The 15,389-nt window shown below is 35.9% G+C and overlaps 1 protein-coding gene across 5 annotated transcripts in view; it reads left to right on the top strand.

Annotated features, from left to right (window-relative positions):
• The window catches only part of anks1b (ankyrin repeat and sterile alpha motif domain containing 1B), a 209,080-nt gene that overhangs the window by 41,699 nt on the left and 151,992 nt on the right, over window positions 1-15,389 (top strand). For all 5 annotated transcript variants that reach the window (XM_067427655.1, XM_067427659.1, XM_067427652.1 and 2 more), the window contains exons 2-3: window positions 10,533-10,613; window positions 11,332-11,488. In XM_067427655.1, the coding sequence (XP_067283756.1) occupies window positions 10,533-10,613; window positions 11,332-11,488 (238 nt within the window). The remainder of the gene's footprint in view (window positions 1-10,532; window positions 10,614-11,331; window positions 11,489-15,389) is intronic.

Here is a 15,389-nt window from a genome sequence, read left to right on the forward strand (position 1 = left end):
TATTTTTGATGTCACTACATGGAAATAACCTGGTTTATTATTAAAGTCATGTAAACGCGGTCTACTTGCATTGTCAGTTTACTGGTTTGCATGTAAACGGGGAAAACTGATTATTTCAATAAGCTGATTTTTTTTTGAGTTATCATCTTACTGTAAACGCACCCATTGACATCATACCCTCGATTTCCGTTTTATTTTGTAGAAACCATGGACACACCAAATACGCTTTTTTATTATATTGTTTCATTAGAAAGGTGAGCAACTGTTTGGATACATTTATCAACAGAAAACGAATAATCTCAACATAAATTAGTTAGTATTATTGTTTAAATCTCACTTTCATGATTTACTGCGAGTCCCATGTTTTACCATGCCTAATATTAATCTATCTTAGTGCAGTGATCAACAATTGTCTAATAGTAGCTGCTGAGTGAATGCACAGAGTTTAGCGTTAACTTTCAACAAACTCAAATGTATCTAATATGATAAAACAGTGCAGTGTCACCCCCACATATGTATGACCAAAAAAACATAAGCATCCGTCTGCGGCATAGTAAAAGTGTCATTGATCTTGAGCCGCGTTTCCCCGTTGTTTCTCATTAGCAAATTGCATATTGTGGCTTTAAGACCCTGGAGTTTAGTCATGTGGCAAGCACTGATGATGACCACCTCAGTCCAGTGCATCAGCAAATTGTGTTTCTAAATGCGTAGGTTGATGGTTATGCATGATGCTGTATGTGTGCTTGGTTTAAAGTATTTTAATAAATAAAATAAAACATTTATATAAAGATCCCACACTCATATGCAAAAACACAAAAGCACTGTTCCAAAAATGTAGTGAGCTGCCTATTTAGGCCGACTTTTAAGGTGTCATTGGCATGCTCCCAATGATAAAGCTGTTCCAAAAGGTGGACAGCCTAATTATGCTGCCAAAATCCTATGCAAAATCAAATCCATCCTTTTTGTAGTGATTCCAGAATGCATTGGAATTAGTTAAGTGAAAATACTCTACTGCTTGGAAACAATATGATTTGTAATAAAATATAAAAAGGCTCCTATGCTCACAAAGGATGCTTTATTTGATCAAAATATTGTGAAATAATATTACAATTCAGCATCATTACTATAGTCTTCAGTGTCGCATAATCCTTCACAGATCATTCTTATATATGCTAATTTGGTGCTAAGGAAACTTTTCTACCTCTTATTATTATTATTATTATACTGAACATCAGTGACAGTATCACAATGTTAGCTTTTACTATAATTTTGGCTTTCAGTATAAAAATAGTGATTAAAATAGATAATCTAATGAAAAATCAACTGTTTAACCCTAAATACAATATTTGTTTATGTATTTTTGTATTTAAAAGTATCACACTGTTAGATTAACAACATTAGCAACTATTAGCAACATTACAAATTATTTTAGCTTTCAATATAAAAAAGTGATTAAAATAGTTCAATCCGATGAAAAATTGACTGTTTAACCCTAAATTCAATATCTTTCACACACCTTTTTTTTTACTTACGAGTATCACACTGTTAGCTTAACTACATTAGCAACTCCGTTTCAATAATTGTAGCCTACCAAAGTAGTGATTAAAATAGTTAGTCATAATGAAAAATCAACTGTTTAACCCAAATAATATTTGTTTATGTATTTTTGTACTCACAGTTAACACACTGTTAGCTTAGCAACATAAGCAACTCTATTACAATTTTAGCCTTCCAAAAATAGTGATTAAAATAGTTAAATTCAATCTAAAATGGACTGTTTAACTCCAAATAAAAATTTGTTTATATATTTTTGTACATTTAGCCTTCAGTGCCAAAAATATTGATTAAAATATTCTAATGTTAAGTTGCTAATTTAACTAAATATATTTGTGTTTGTGTTTTTTAGAATATCACACTGTTAGCTTAGCAACATTAGCAACTTTGTGTGGCTTGTGGAGTTATTTATGATTTTACCTTATGTGAAAATATGTAGACACTAGACAGCAATGCTCAGTTAGTACAGCAGTACTGTAAACACATACAGTGGTTCAAACTGAAGCCCATTTGTGACTGGCTCGTCAGAGAGGCAGTGTGCATTGTGGGATAGCGGTGGTCAAACCCTGGCGAGAACTCTGGTAAGAAGTAACCACAGAATATATACAGTTCTCCACATTTAACTGGCCTTTAGCACTGATGTCACAAGCACACTATATTCTTACTACTCTGTTCTTGCTTCTGTATCATTTAGTCGTTGTTTGTCCTTCAAGTAGAGATTAGGACTGTGGTGGGCCTGAGGGATTCATACTGCTCCCTTGTGTTAGGCTTTCCGATTAAGCTTTGCTTACGTGGAGAGCAGCTTGTTAAAATCTAAATTCGGCTTCTGCTCAGATCGCTTGGCAGCACTGCATACAAAATCTGTTGAACACATTCACACACAGACGTAGAAACTTTCCTCGTGGGCTGATGTATTAGCTGAGTGTGCGTGTACGCTCGTGTCAGGTTTCCCGCACTGATGATGTATGTAACAACAAATTGCCCCATCATTAATCAAAGCGATTTTCTGTAATTAGATTGTACTGAGAAATGGCTTCTTGTTATGAAACAGACTGCAGGTAGACATGAAAGATCCGACTAGGTATAATTAACACCAACTTGAGCCGTGCCAGACTTTGTTGAGCATGTTCATATGTCTGTGATCTCTCATAAGGAGGCCACACACGCCCAATAACACTCAGCGGGCTCATGGGAGAATCAATGACATCAGTGCATTTCCTGTGCCCTCGGGGTACGGTGCGGTTATTGATTGCTCGTGTCTGGTTTTAATTATCCTCCGGGGGAAATGAAAGGAAAGGGGCATCAGCAGACCCTGCCAATCAATCTGACGCACAATCTGATTGAGCCACTTCAAACAATATGGGCCAGTCGACCAATCATGATTCAAGAAACCTCATGTTTTGCCTTGTTTTTTTTAAAAAACACAATAGATATTTATACAGTGTGTGTACATTCAAAAGCAAACATGTCTAAGTAGTGCGGTACCATTAACACAATTTCACGGTAAAAAAGTTCCATTGTTTACTGGCAATAGTGTAGATTGAACAGCTCACACAGAAGTCACTATCAAACCATGCTTTTTGTTGGTCAACATGGCCAACTCAAAACTGTGGGTAAATCTGTGTGAGGAAATCTTTTGTGAAATTCCTGTTTGCACGTATTCCTATTGAAACTACTGTATTTCATCTGCGAAAATTCGCCAATCAATGTTAATGTGATCGCATCTTACATTTCCTGCACTGTCATAGACAGTATTGATATCTCAAGTAATCATTATCAAGGCATCGTATTTCATGCACGCAATAGACACATCTTTCACTCAGAGAGGTTAAATATGCTAATGTCTCGTATCTTGGAAAACATTGAATGCTTGTTTTTGTTTTTGAGAATATGCTATAATTCACACATTCATACATAGTGTGTAGTATAAGTGGAGAGTCTTCTTTAAAAAACAGAATGTTCAGATTTGCTTGTCAACTAGATTTTTTTGTCGTTTAGGTTTCAAAATGTTTGTTACGTCATACAAACAATGCAATATCATCTGAATGCACTCATTTTCAGTCACTCTTTCCACGTAGTTAATTTCTTACATTCACTACAGTGAATGAATCAATAACTGAGCATGTATGCACCACTCACATTTCTTTAAAAAAAAAGTGCATTATTATTTATTTTTTGAAAGACAGTATTACTTTAATTTAGCAAGGATGCATTAATTGACCAAAAGTGACAGTAAAGACTTTTAAAAAATATTAAATGTTTTTTTAAAATGTGTAATTACAAAAGATTTCTTTTTGACATAAATGTTTTTTTTTTTTAATTAATAAACGAATCAACAGGCAACTCAACATTGATAATAATTAGAGCAAATAAAATTTTGAACCAAATCATATAATAATGATTTTTGAAGGATCATGTGACACTGAAGCCTGGAATAATGATGCTAAATTTTTTACTTTTCATTACAGAAATAAATTATATGTGACCCGTTTAGGCTAAATAAGTCCGAACGCGCACAGGATAATTTCAAGCTACAGGCAAAACAAATGAAATTTTTTGAAAGCAATTGATTTTTTTTTTTTACAAAGAGTCAATTAAGCCCTCACCTAGAGATCCCAATTCTAGCAATTAAACAATTATTTGTACATTTTAGGAGAGCAGTACCTTTCCTTTGTCCATTTAAAAAGATCTTACTCACAGTGGCTGACAGATCCGAATCGCGTCAGAAAAAACGCCTCAGATCCATGATCCAAATACACACATATACACAGATAGTATTTCAAAATATATCTTGGAGAGTATTTACGCAAACATTTTCTGTTGTGTGAACTTTTGGTTAAAGCTGCACTATGTAACTTTTCTGTCCGCTAGATGGCGCATATTCAAAACAAAGGTATCGTTTGATGACGCCAAGTTTGAGCTCAGAATGTGGTCTTCAACTCACAGCAGGTGGAAAAGAATCGGGATAGGACTCTGGCAGAAATCATGTTCATGGATGCGGTTATTATTAACGTTACTTTATGAAGCAGAGCAGGGGCCTGAACCATGATGTTAGTTTAACAAACTCAGGGTTACAGGATTAGTTTTGAGTTGACAAAACCAAACAATTGTATTAAGGCTTTGTTGGTCCCATGATGCTGATCATCAGCTTTCTCTGTCAACTCAGGCTTTGATCCTGAGTTCAGGAGTTTAGCTGTGACATCAGCAGTGAACAGCCAATCACACGCTGTGGAACTGAAATTCACTTCTCACGAGACAAGCAGTGAGATTAATTTCTCTCTTTTGCAGAATATTACATGATTGAAAAATCAAGAATTAAAAAAAAAAAAAAAAAAACAGCAAGGAGAAAAGCTGTCTATGAAAGAGGACAACTTAAAGGAAAAATAGTATGCAAGTAAATTATTATACCCTAATAATATGCAATTAAAAGTTATGAAGTTAGTTTAGTTGATATTGAGAAATTTGAACATCTAAGCTCAGTAAGCTTCTTTTTTAAAAGTTTTATTTATTGATTTTAAAGCTTATTTGTATGACTTGTAGGCTATTTATATTAATTTTAGCATAGTGCCTATTAATTATTGATTAAACTAAAATTATAAATGTGTAATTGATTTAGGGTATAATAATTACATAAATTATCTTAATCATTCAAAATTATTATTTTTATAAATAAGCATTGTTAAAAGCCAGACGCTTTAGTCTTTAAAAACCATTTGCTATGTAGTGACCTTTAATTTGGAGCAGAAACAGGGGGAGTGGCTTTATTGCATCAGAGATGTGTCACTTTACTCTGATTGGTACAGTTTCAGTTTGAGATCTCTTATCCAGAACATAACCTGCCCCAGAGCAGGTTAGCTGTTTAGCGTAAGTTACTATGGCGATGAACACAGCTAAAAGCCAAACCACTTTAATGGTACCTAAAACCCAGGATTGGCACAAACTAAGCTTAAACAAATCTGGCTAGCCAGCAAAACCAGCTTCATGGTACAGGCCCAAGGTCCGAGTGTTGAGGGAGCTGAGCGAGGCCGCTGGAGCGATTGTTATGTAACACACGACTCATAGGTGGCAGGACTTTTATTATGACAGGACAAAGTCGCCGGCGATATTTCCGCTTTTCCAGTCATGAGCATGAGGTAATGTAGCTCTGTTTATCATATTAGATACATTTAATTGTGTTTAAAATGTTGTTATGACAATAGAACATTTGCTCATTGCGGCTCATTTTGCCAGCATGGGTCAATAATGGGTTTAATACATATTTTAAAATGTATTAAAATATAAAACAGTTCATTTAAATTGTAATATTTCATATTACTGTTTTTACATTATTTTTGATCACATAAATTGGTGAGTTAGCGACAAAAAACGTATTTCAGACAGGTCCACTTGAGTCAAAAACACCATAGACAAACTTTTAGATAACTTTTTATTGCCTATTTTGCATAAATTCACATTTGGCTGTATGGCTCTGTTCTAAATTCCCAATTCTTTTCATGAGCTCCATGAAAAGCCAAGACAGGGAGCAGCAGCTTCTGGGGACAACCTCCCAAATTTCCAAACTAGGAAGGCATCGTGAATCTCCCATTTAGAACAGAACATGCACCAATGACACAATTGACATTGAATAAGTTAAACACAGTTAAGGAGGAGCTGGGTTGCCAAGCAGCAAGCACTGATAGCAGCAAGCAGACAGACTGAACTATATGCTTAAGAAAGATCCCCTGTTTGAGAGTTGCCAATTGAGTGCATGGGAATTGGATCAGCTGATATGGGCGGGATTGGAATTTTCCTAATCAGCTGATAGCGGAGCTTGACTACGTGGCCTGCCTGAACTAACGCAGATGCTTGATTTTTGTGCAAAATGATGAATTGTTTTTTAGGGTGGTTTGTCTGTGTAAGATATTTTAAGTTTGTTTTTGTGACTGTGTCTAGAGAGCAGTTGTCAGCTTTCAGTCTGAGCTTATTTAAGTCTCTCTCTCTCTCTCTCTCTCTCTCTCTCTCTCTCTCTCTCTCTCTCTCTCTCTCTCTCTCTCTCTCTCTCTCTCTCTCTCTCTCTCTCTCTCTCTCTCTCTGTCTGTCACTCTGTATCTCTCTCTTTTCGACTTCACATCTATTCATATCCTCCTCATCAATAACCCTCCCTCATGCGCTTCCAACTACTCAAGATTCCAGTGTATAGCTATGCCAATTAGTTCTGTGCTACTGTGTGTGTGTGTGTGTGTGTGTGTGTGTGTGTGTGTGTGTGTGTGTGTCAGGTTGGGTGATACTGATATACTGTATGCAGTGCAGCACCCCGGTGCTCTCCACACACAGGATGAGTCATACACTCACAGCAAAGGCAGGGCTTTCCCTCGCTCTGAGTGCAAGAGAGGGAAAATATGTTCAGATTCCCATTTGTCACAGTATTATACTTTTATCGCAGTCTTTCTGTCTCACCCGAATCATCAGCATGAGACATTCATCCAGCCACATCACAGCCACGCTGCCGCAGACTGTGACCTCTGCTGAATGTAGAGGGAATAAACATTTGACGTAGTTAATTCTAACTATTTGGAGGAAATACCCTGCATAGTTGCCTAATTCGTTGAGAAACGGCCTTGTTTTGCAGCTCGACCCTAATGCTTTTAACTCAATTTGTACCTTGTCTGTTGTTCCTTTGATGTGTACTGACGCACAGAGGTCCTTCAAAGACACATCAGATGCAAACAAATGCTGAGTTGCATGACATCTGTGCGTAATTGAGCAGCTCATTTGGTATGTGTGGAGTAAAGGCAGCCATTTGGAATGAAAGTGAATTTTTGAGGGTCCCCCATCCCCCATCTGATCGTTTGATTGATAGACTCTCAGGTTGATGTTGATGGTGTCTGTTGTACTCGCTTTGACTAGAGATTAAGAAATGTTCTGGGTTCAATGCAAGTTCAGCTTTAAAGGTGGTTTCTGTCAATTAGCCCAGAAAATATTTTTGACTCGTCCCTGTATTTATAAAAGCAAGCAAAAGTGACATTTGGCGGTATGTGCCAATGACAATTGTTCTATTTATTATTCTTTGTTCTATTATTATTTCATACAGCTGTTCTTACTACCATTCAAAAGTTTGGAAAATAAATTCATATTTTTGTTTTGTTAATACAAAGATGCATAAAATTGATTAAAAGTGACAAAGGTGACAAAAAGACATTAATAATGTTAAAAAAATATTTCTATTTCAAATAAATGCTGTTTTTTGAACTATATATTCATTAAATAACCCTGCAATAATCCTCTGTTTTCCACACAGATGTTAAGCAACACAACTTTTTAAAACATTAATAATGATAAGAAATGTTTCTTTAGCACCAGCATATTAAAATGATTATGTGGCACTTTCTTTTTACAATTTATTGTAAATTGAATATTTCACAATATTACTGGATTTTTGACTTAATGAGCATTCATTACAAATTTTAAATGGTAATATGGTTCAATATATATCTTCTTTTAAAATTTCACAGAAAAACAAAATTGTATATATTTATGAATGTGTAATGAATTTCTAGTTGTAAATTAATAAATAAAATGTATTGAGGTGCTGAGGCACAATGATTTTCTGTGTTGTGTTGTGTTGTACTGAACTCAAAATACTCCTTTTAAGAGTCCCGATCATTCTGGTTCTCTCTCATAGTCTAACACACTCTCAGTTGTTGTCCTCTGAATAAGCTTAAGAAGTTTTCTCATGCTCCTTTGTCTAATGTTGTTTCTGCAGACTATTGGAATGTCTATTTATGGCAGCATGGGACACTGTGTGTGTGTCCTGTGATTGGTCAGTCATGTTGTGAATCACACTGTGGGTTGTGGCCTTGTCCTCCTCATGTCTGCCTGGGATGAGTCTACTTATCAGTCTAGACATCAGTACTATTGACTCCTCATGCTCTAGTTATGGACTTCAACTGGAACTGTTCTCAAGTATTAACATGTGTGTGTGTGTGTGTGTGTGTGTGTGTGGTACAGGACCTTGTGGGAACAGTCTTTGGTTCTCATGAGGAAAACATTTTGAAGATGTAAAAATGCAGAACGTTTTCTGTGATGGATAGGTTTATAGCCTAGAAATCTAGACGCACCCTAGCGGCAGCAAATCTAATCTGCCACGAGTGTCGTCTAGCAATTCTCAATAAACTTCTGAGCTAAAAAAAAAAACACTCTGGTCAGGCCAATCACATCGTGTATAGAGTCGGTGGGCGGGGCTTAACATAGTGACTGCAGAGTTGTGCTTGCGTGCTACTAGACTAGTAAACACGGAAGCTGGCGAAAGGCGGTCTTTCGAAATTCGAATCGGCTTTTACCGCAACTCTGGAAGGCTTGGAGTTTTCTCTGAGAAAAGAACAAATAACAGCACTGAAGTCATTCTTAAAAAGGGAAGATGTGTTCGGAGTTCACATACAGTGAATGTTTAATCTATCAACAACCTTCGTTGCTCTGGTTGGTTGTAGCGCTATCCTATTGTGTGCAGAGGGAATTTAAAAGACAACGTTTATCCCGCCCCTCGGATTGAGCCCTGTCAATGGTGAGTTTCCAGACCAAACATCTTGATGTGGGTCTGGCTAGTCCGGGCTCAATCCGAGGGGCGGGATAAACGGTTGTCTTTCAAATTCCCTCTGCACGCAATAGGATAGGGCTATGACCAACCAGTGCGCTATCAGTGGTAAGACAACAATCACAAGCGGGTTGTGGCTGAGTCCCATGCGTTTTCCCCCCAGTGGGGCTAGTTAATAGATTAAACCTTTGCCATATCCAGTCGACAAAACACTGAACACATCTTCCTTTTTTAAGAATGACTTCAGTGTAATTCTTTGTTAGCAGGGAAGTAGCAAGAAATAACTCGGAACTGTCACAACTCTGTCGTCATTATGTTAAGCCCGTCCACCTACTCTATACACGATGTAATTGGCCTAACTTGAGTTGGTTTTTCATGCTCGCAATTGCGACTATTCAACATGCTCGCGACTATTCAACAATTTCTTCTGGCCTGTGTCAGTCTCCTTGACATAGAGTTGCTCCGCTACTCTCTGCTACGTCAGAACGCTGGCTTACCATTGGCCGACGCTGTTCACGTGAGAACCACAACATATGCGTGTGATGCTGACGCAGGAGCTAGCCAATGGTGAGCCGGCGTTCTGCCGTAGATCTCTGAAGTCCTGCACTTGTTTACACTATGTCAACAGCGTAGGAAACTGGCACAGACAAGAAAAGATTGTTAAATAAAGTCGTTATTTTGTTTGTATTCTCGTCCTTTCTTAAAATTAAGGGTCAAACCACTGTAATCACATGGACAATTTTAAGGATGTCTTGACTACTTCTAAACTTTAAAAAGTGGTAATTAAATTGCTGTCTGTGGAGGGGTCAGAGAGCACTCTCCGTTTTAATCAAAAATATCTTAATTAGGGTTCCGAAGATTAACTAAGGTATTATGGGTTTGGAACGACATGAGGGTGAGTAATTAATGACAGAATGTTTGTTTTTGGGCGAACTAACCCTTTAATATTTGATGGACCTAGTTTTTAAGAAGAAGAAGGAAAAAAAACGAAAACGGCATAGTTTAGTGGAAGCTTCCCTTCCTTTGTGATGTTCATACAATATTAATAGATGTTTTTATTTTGCCTTTTTTTTAGAAGAGTTCCTCTTCATACTCGGAGTACTTGGCAACAAAAAGTGTGAACCCTTTTTCCATAGTATTTCCCCGTTTAGATATTGAGGTAAACGTGTGTGTGTCTTTAAGCAGCACTTAAGGTCCTCTGGAGATCGTGAGAAACGAAAGAGTCTCATAGCAATCTTGGCATGAGTGTAGTTTACTCAATCTCTGCTGTATCAGCTCTCAGATCAGCTCTTTAAAGAAATAAATACGCTGTATATGGTTTTGTTGTCTGTGTTTTATTAGTTTTGTACTGATGTCTTTTTTGTGTGTTCACTGATCTGTACTGAGCAATATCTCTTCTCCTCTGCAGTATGTGGAGAGGCCTCAATGTGAACTGTGCAGACGGCTCAGGATACACACCTCTGCACCACGCGTCTCTAAACGGACACAGGTAACACGCTCGAATTCTCGAATTCATTTACAGGTCCATGAAAAGCGAAAAGCTGAATCGAAGTGTAAATCCTCAATCAATTGAATGACTGCTTACACATAACAAGCTTTGCACACATTCACCTCAGAACATCAGACAATCACTCCCCCCCCCCCCCCCCCCCAACATGGTGTTATGGATTTAAAAAGGGAAAGCGCTAGACGTCAGGATTACTTGAGATTCCAGAGGTGTAATCCATACATCACGTCAGATTAGGGTGGGGTTTATGAAATGGGGGGGGGGGGGGGGGGGGTGTCCGATTAGAGCAGGGTTTGTGAGTCTGGATACAGCTATATTAGGGTAGCTTTAGTTTTATTTGATTAGTGAGGGGTTTATGGGATGGGGCGGTGTCAGATTAGGCAGATTTTTTTAAAAGCAGGGATGGAATTATTTAAGGTTTTTGGGTGGTTTAAACATTTACCGTTAGAATCAGCCCGAAGTAGGAGAGGGATTTAGCATAACATGAATTATGTATTATTAAGATTAGAGCACAATTACCCCCTTCATATTGTACATGCGAAGTTAAATAGTACCACTGAAGATTTATGAGATTTTCATAATTGTGCCTGCGAAGTTAAATGGTACCACAGAAGATTTATGGGACTTTCGTTATTTAAGAACGAAAATCGCCCAGACAATTACAAAAACATGAAACCATTCTTATTTGTCTTTTTCTCAGGGACGTGGTGTTGAAGTTGTTGCAGTTTGAAGCCTCCACTAATGTGGCAGACAGTAAGGGCTGTTTTCCTCTGCATCTGGCCGCATGGAGAGGTGACGTGGACATAGTCCAGATACTGATCCACCATGGGCCGTCCCACAGCAGAGTTAACGAGCAGGTACTGTACACAAACACATATATGGCAAATCTTTGCTTGCGTACCGCTCAGTGTCAGTGACTATGGTCTTTTTAGAGCTTCTTTACAACAGAATTGAATTGTTTGCATCACTGAATCATTATTTTTCTGTTTATCATTGCTTTAAAACAGACTGTATTGTATAAATCATAGGGGTGTAACAATATGTTGTGTCACAATATATCGCAATACTAAATTGCGTCAAGGATAGTTTCAATTTGTATTGTGTATACTTAACCTAAAATTAAAATTACTGTTTTTTTGAAGTTTTAGTGTCAGTACTACATTAAACTGCTATATAATGTTGTATATAATGTAAAATAATGCAATTTTGGGAATATTTGTGGTTCCTGATAATACCAAATGTCTTATGTTACCTGTGATAATGGAATAAATTATTTTAAATTTATCTAGTCAGTGACAGAGTGCAAGTATATTCGCAAAAAAGTAATTTGTATTTTCAGCTTCAGAATCATGAATATTTGTATTCTGGTATCACCATTATGTGTATTGGTTTACCAGGAACAAGTCCAAGCCTATTCATTTCCAGCCTCAATATAATCATAAATTTATTTTTTTAATCAACAGTACATATTTTATTAACATTTTACCATATGTCTTGGAATATCGCAATAATATTGTATCGTGATATGTATCGAATCGTGACCTGATGGTATCGTTACATCCCTAAAAACACTAAATAAATAAAGGTGACTTGACACATTTCATCATGTGGCAAATTATAATTGTACATCTGAAAAATAATAGCACACCTTTCCTCACAAAGCTGCCACAGTTTGAGGTACCATCCATGTCTAAAATGGTGGGTGATGAGCTGAACTTTAATGCTTAGATGTTCAAATCTAAACAGCAGTAACAAGCACTAGTAATGAGTGCTAATGGGCACTTTACAATAGTCTAGTACAATAATAGAATGTACAGCCTCTAAAACACCTGCACACAGTCCCCATTTACTCGATCAGGCTAACATACGATACACACTCTTAGCAGGGTTTTGACAGTTTCAGAGCTGTTCGTCACATCTCAGAGTGTTGATGGGCTGATGGAGGGTTTGTTGAGCAGAATCAGAGCAGCTCTGTAAAAAGCCTGTATTTACCTGCAGTTAAAATGCTGTCTCAGTGCACAGAAGAGTGCAGCTTTCTCTCCTGCCGTCTGCTTCACTCTTAATGACCACACCAGCCTGAGAAACAATTACCTCCAATCTTCAGCCGCTAAACCATCAGCTTGATGGATAGACCTTCACCACCAGCATGAGTGCGTATCGGAGAGACAAAAACAGTGTAGGGCAATCATTTACAATGTCAGTAGTCTTTTAATAATGATTAGGGCCTGTTTTTGAGTTTGCTCGTTTTTAATTCATGAAAGGAAATTGATTTAAATTGGCTTGAATAAATTCAGCTCAAATTTAGAAAGCTTTCTCAACTCAATTATTAGCGCATCAAAACTCTGACTGATGGCTGGTAGTTGATAACAAACAGCTGCGACCTTTCAGTTTGTTAAAAATGTGCATCCTTCTCTCTAATATGTGCAGCACCTTAGGAGCAATAAGCAATGCAAATGTAGTGATACACACGCAGCCGGTGGCATGGACATAATGGCATATATTACACTGCTGTGTGGGATGCTGAGCTCTTTATGACTTGGGCATTACTCATATCCGAATATAATACTCGTATATTCGGTGTCAGAGGGTATGCTATTATTTCAGCACTGTTATATAGAGGTTGTTTATAGCCTTATCTCTTAAAGTTAAGCGTTTTATAGTTTATGCTGACACAAACAAACACAAGGGCTGTAAACCATCCGGGAATAGCAAAAAAAATATATTTTTTTGGAATTGTGTGCTGTTCTAAAGGCCTATTTAAAGATTCTGCTGTGCATATCTAATGTCTGAACATTCATTTGAGCCTGTGTCTGTCGTCCAGATTTGCAAATGCAATAAAAGTGGAGAGCTTCCATTTATCATTTTTTTCTATCTGGAAGGACATAAAATCAATCTAAACACTCAGCGCATCTTTGCCATGTACATATTGAAGATCCGCGTCAAACCTATCTGCAGGTGATTTGTCACCCAGTGCTCTCCATCAAGAACATGACAGCCTGTGACAGGCCCATTTTATAGCATATGACTTTATATTAAGGAAAGTCTGTGCTAATTTACTTGAAGAGTACTTGTATCATTCAGCTAAGTGAGCAGGTTCTTGAAAGGATAGTTCACCTAAAATGAAAATTTTGTCATCATTTACTCACTCTCATGTCTTTTCAAACCCGTATTACTTTCTCTCTTAGAACATAAAAGTTGAATTTATGTTAGTCTACTAGACCAAGTTTTGTTGTAAAAACATATAAAGAGGCTATTGGTGTGTCCATTTGTGGATTGATGTCTGATATATATCGACCAATTACAGAGAGGCAGAAAGTGCTTTAATTAAATGATTTTGTGTTTGCTTGGCTGCACTTTGGGGACAAATCTGTCCACAGAGGTGAGTTAACTCTGACAAAACCTTCCTTTGGGATGTTTGGGAATAAAATCAGGGTATGGCTATTCTGTAGCAGTTAGATTAAATTTTTTTAATTATTTTTTTATTTTTAATTTTTATTAGAAGTGCAAAACTTACAACAGAGTAAACACAGAACACACACACACACACACACACACAAAAAAGCAATAGTAATAGTAACAGCAATAAAACAAAAATAAGCAGAACTGACAAATAATAGTAGAAGTATTTAAATAGTAATAGCATGTATATATATATATATATACATACACATACATATATAAAAGTCAATATGTATATATATAAAAGTAATGATGCTAAAGATGGTGATCAGTTGTGCAATAGTAATAGCAATAATAGATAATATTAATAATAATAATGATAATAATAACAGTAGTGGTAAAAAAAAAAAATAATAAAAAAAAATAAAAATAAAAAATAATAATAATAATAAATAAATTTTTTTTAAAAACAGCAGTAACAGTAACAGCAATAAAACAAATATAAGCAGAACTGACAAATAATAATAGAAGCATTTAAATAGCATGTATATTAATAATGATGATAATTTTAAACAATTGTCAATATTTATATATAACAATAATGATGCTAAAGATGGTGATCAGTTGTGCTGACGGCAATAGTAATATCAATAATATATAACATTAATAATAATGATAATAATAACAGTAGTGGTATACAAAAAGAGTGATAATGATAATTATGTTGACAGAGAAAAGAAAAAAGAAAGAAAAGAAAGAAAAAAATGTAATCCATAATAATAATACTAATAATAGTAATACTAGATATGGCGATGATGATAATATTTTGTACTGACAGTACAATTGCAATAGTAGTATCAATAATAATAATAATAATAATAATAGTTAGATTCATTTTATATTAAAGCTAATTATTAAATATAATATTTAAAAAACACTAATGTTCAAATATTTGAGGTCTGTAAAACGTTTTATTGTTTCTGAAAGAAGACTCTGCTCACCAAGGCTGCATCTATTTGATCAAAAATACAGTAAAAACATAAAAACATAATATTGTGAAATATTATTTCAAAATAAAATAACTGTTCTCCGTTGTAATGTATTTTTAATACATTTCATTTATTCCTGTGATGCAAATTAAAATTTTCACTATAATTTCTCCAGTATTTAGTGTCACAATATCCATCAGAAATCATTCTAATATGCTGATTTGGTGCTCAAGAAACATTTCATAATATTATTGATATCATAATTATTATTAGTGATATTATATTTTGTTAAAAACTGTTGCACTGCTTGGTATTTTCGTGGTAACCATTTCGTTTTAGTAATTTTGATAAATAAAAAGATAAATATTTG

The sequence above is a fragment of the Pseudorasbora parva genome, chromosome 20, assembly GCF_024679245.1.
Source record: "Pseudorasbora parva isolate DD20220531a chromosome 20, ASM2467924v1, whole genome shotgun sequence".
Taxonomy (NCBI): Eukaryota; Metazoa; Chordata; class Actinopteri; order Cypriniformes; family Gobionidae; genus Pseudorasbora; species Pseudorasbora parva.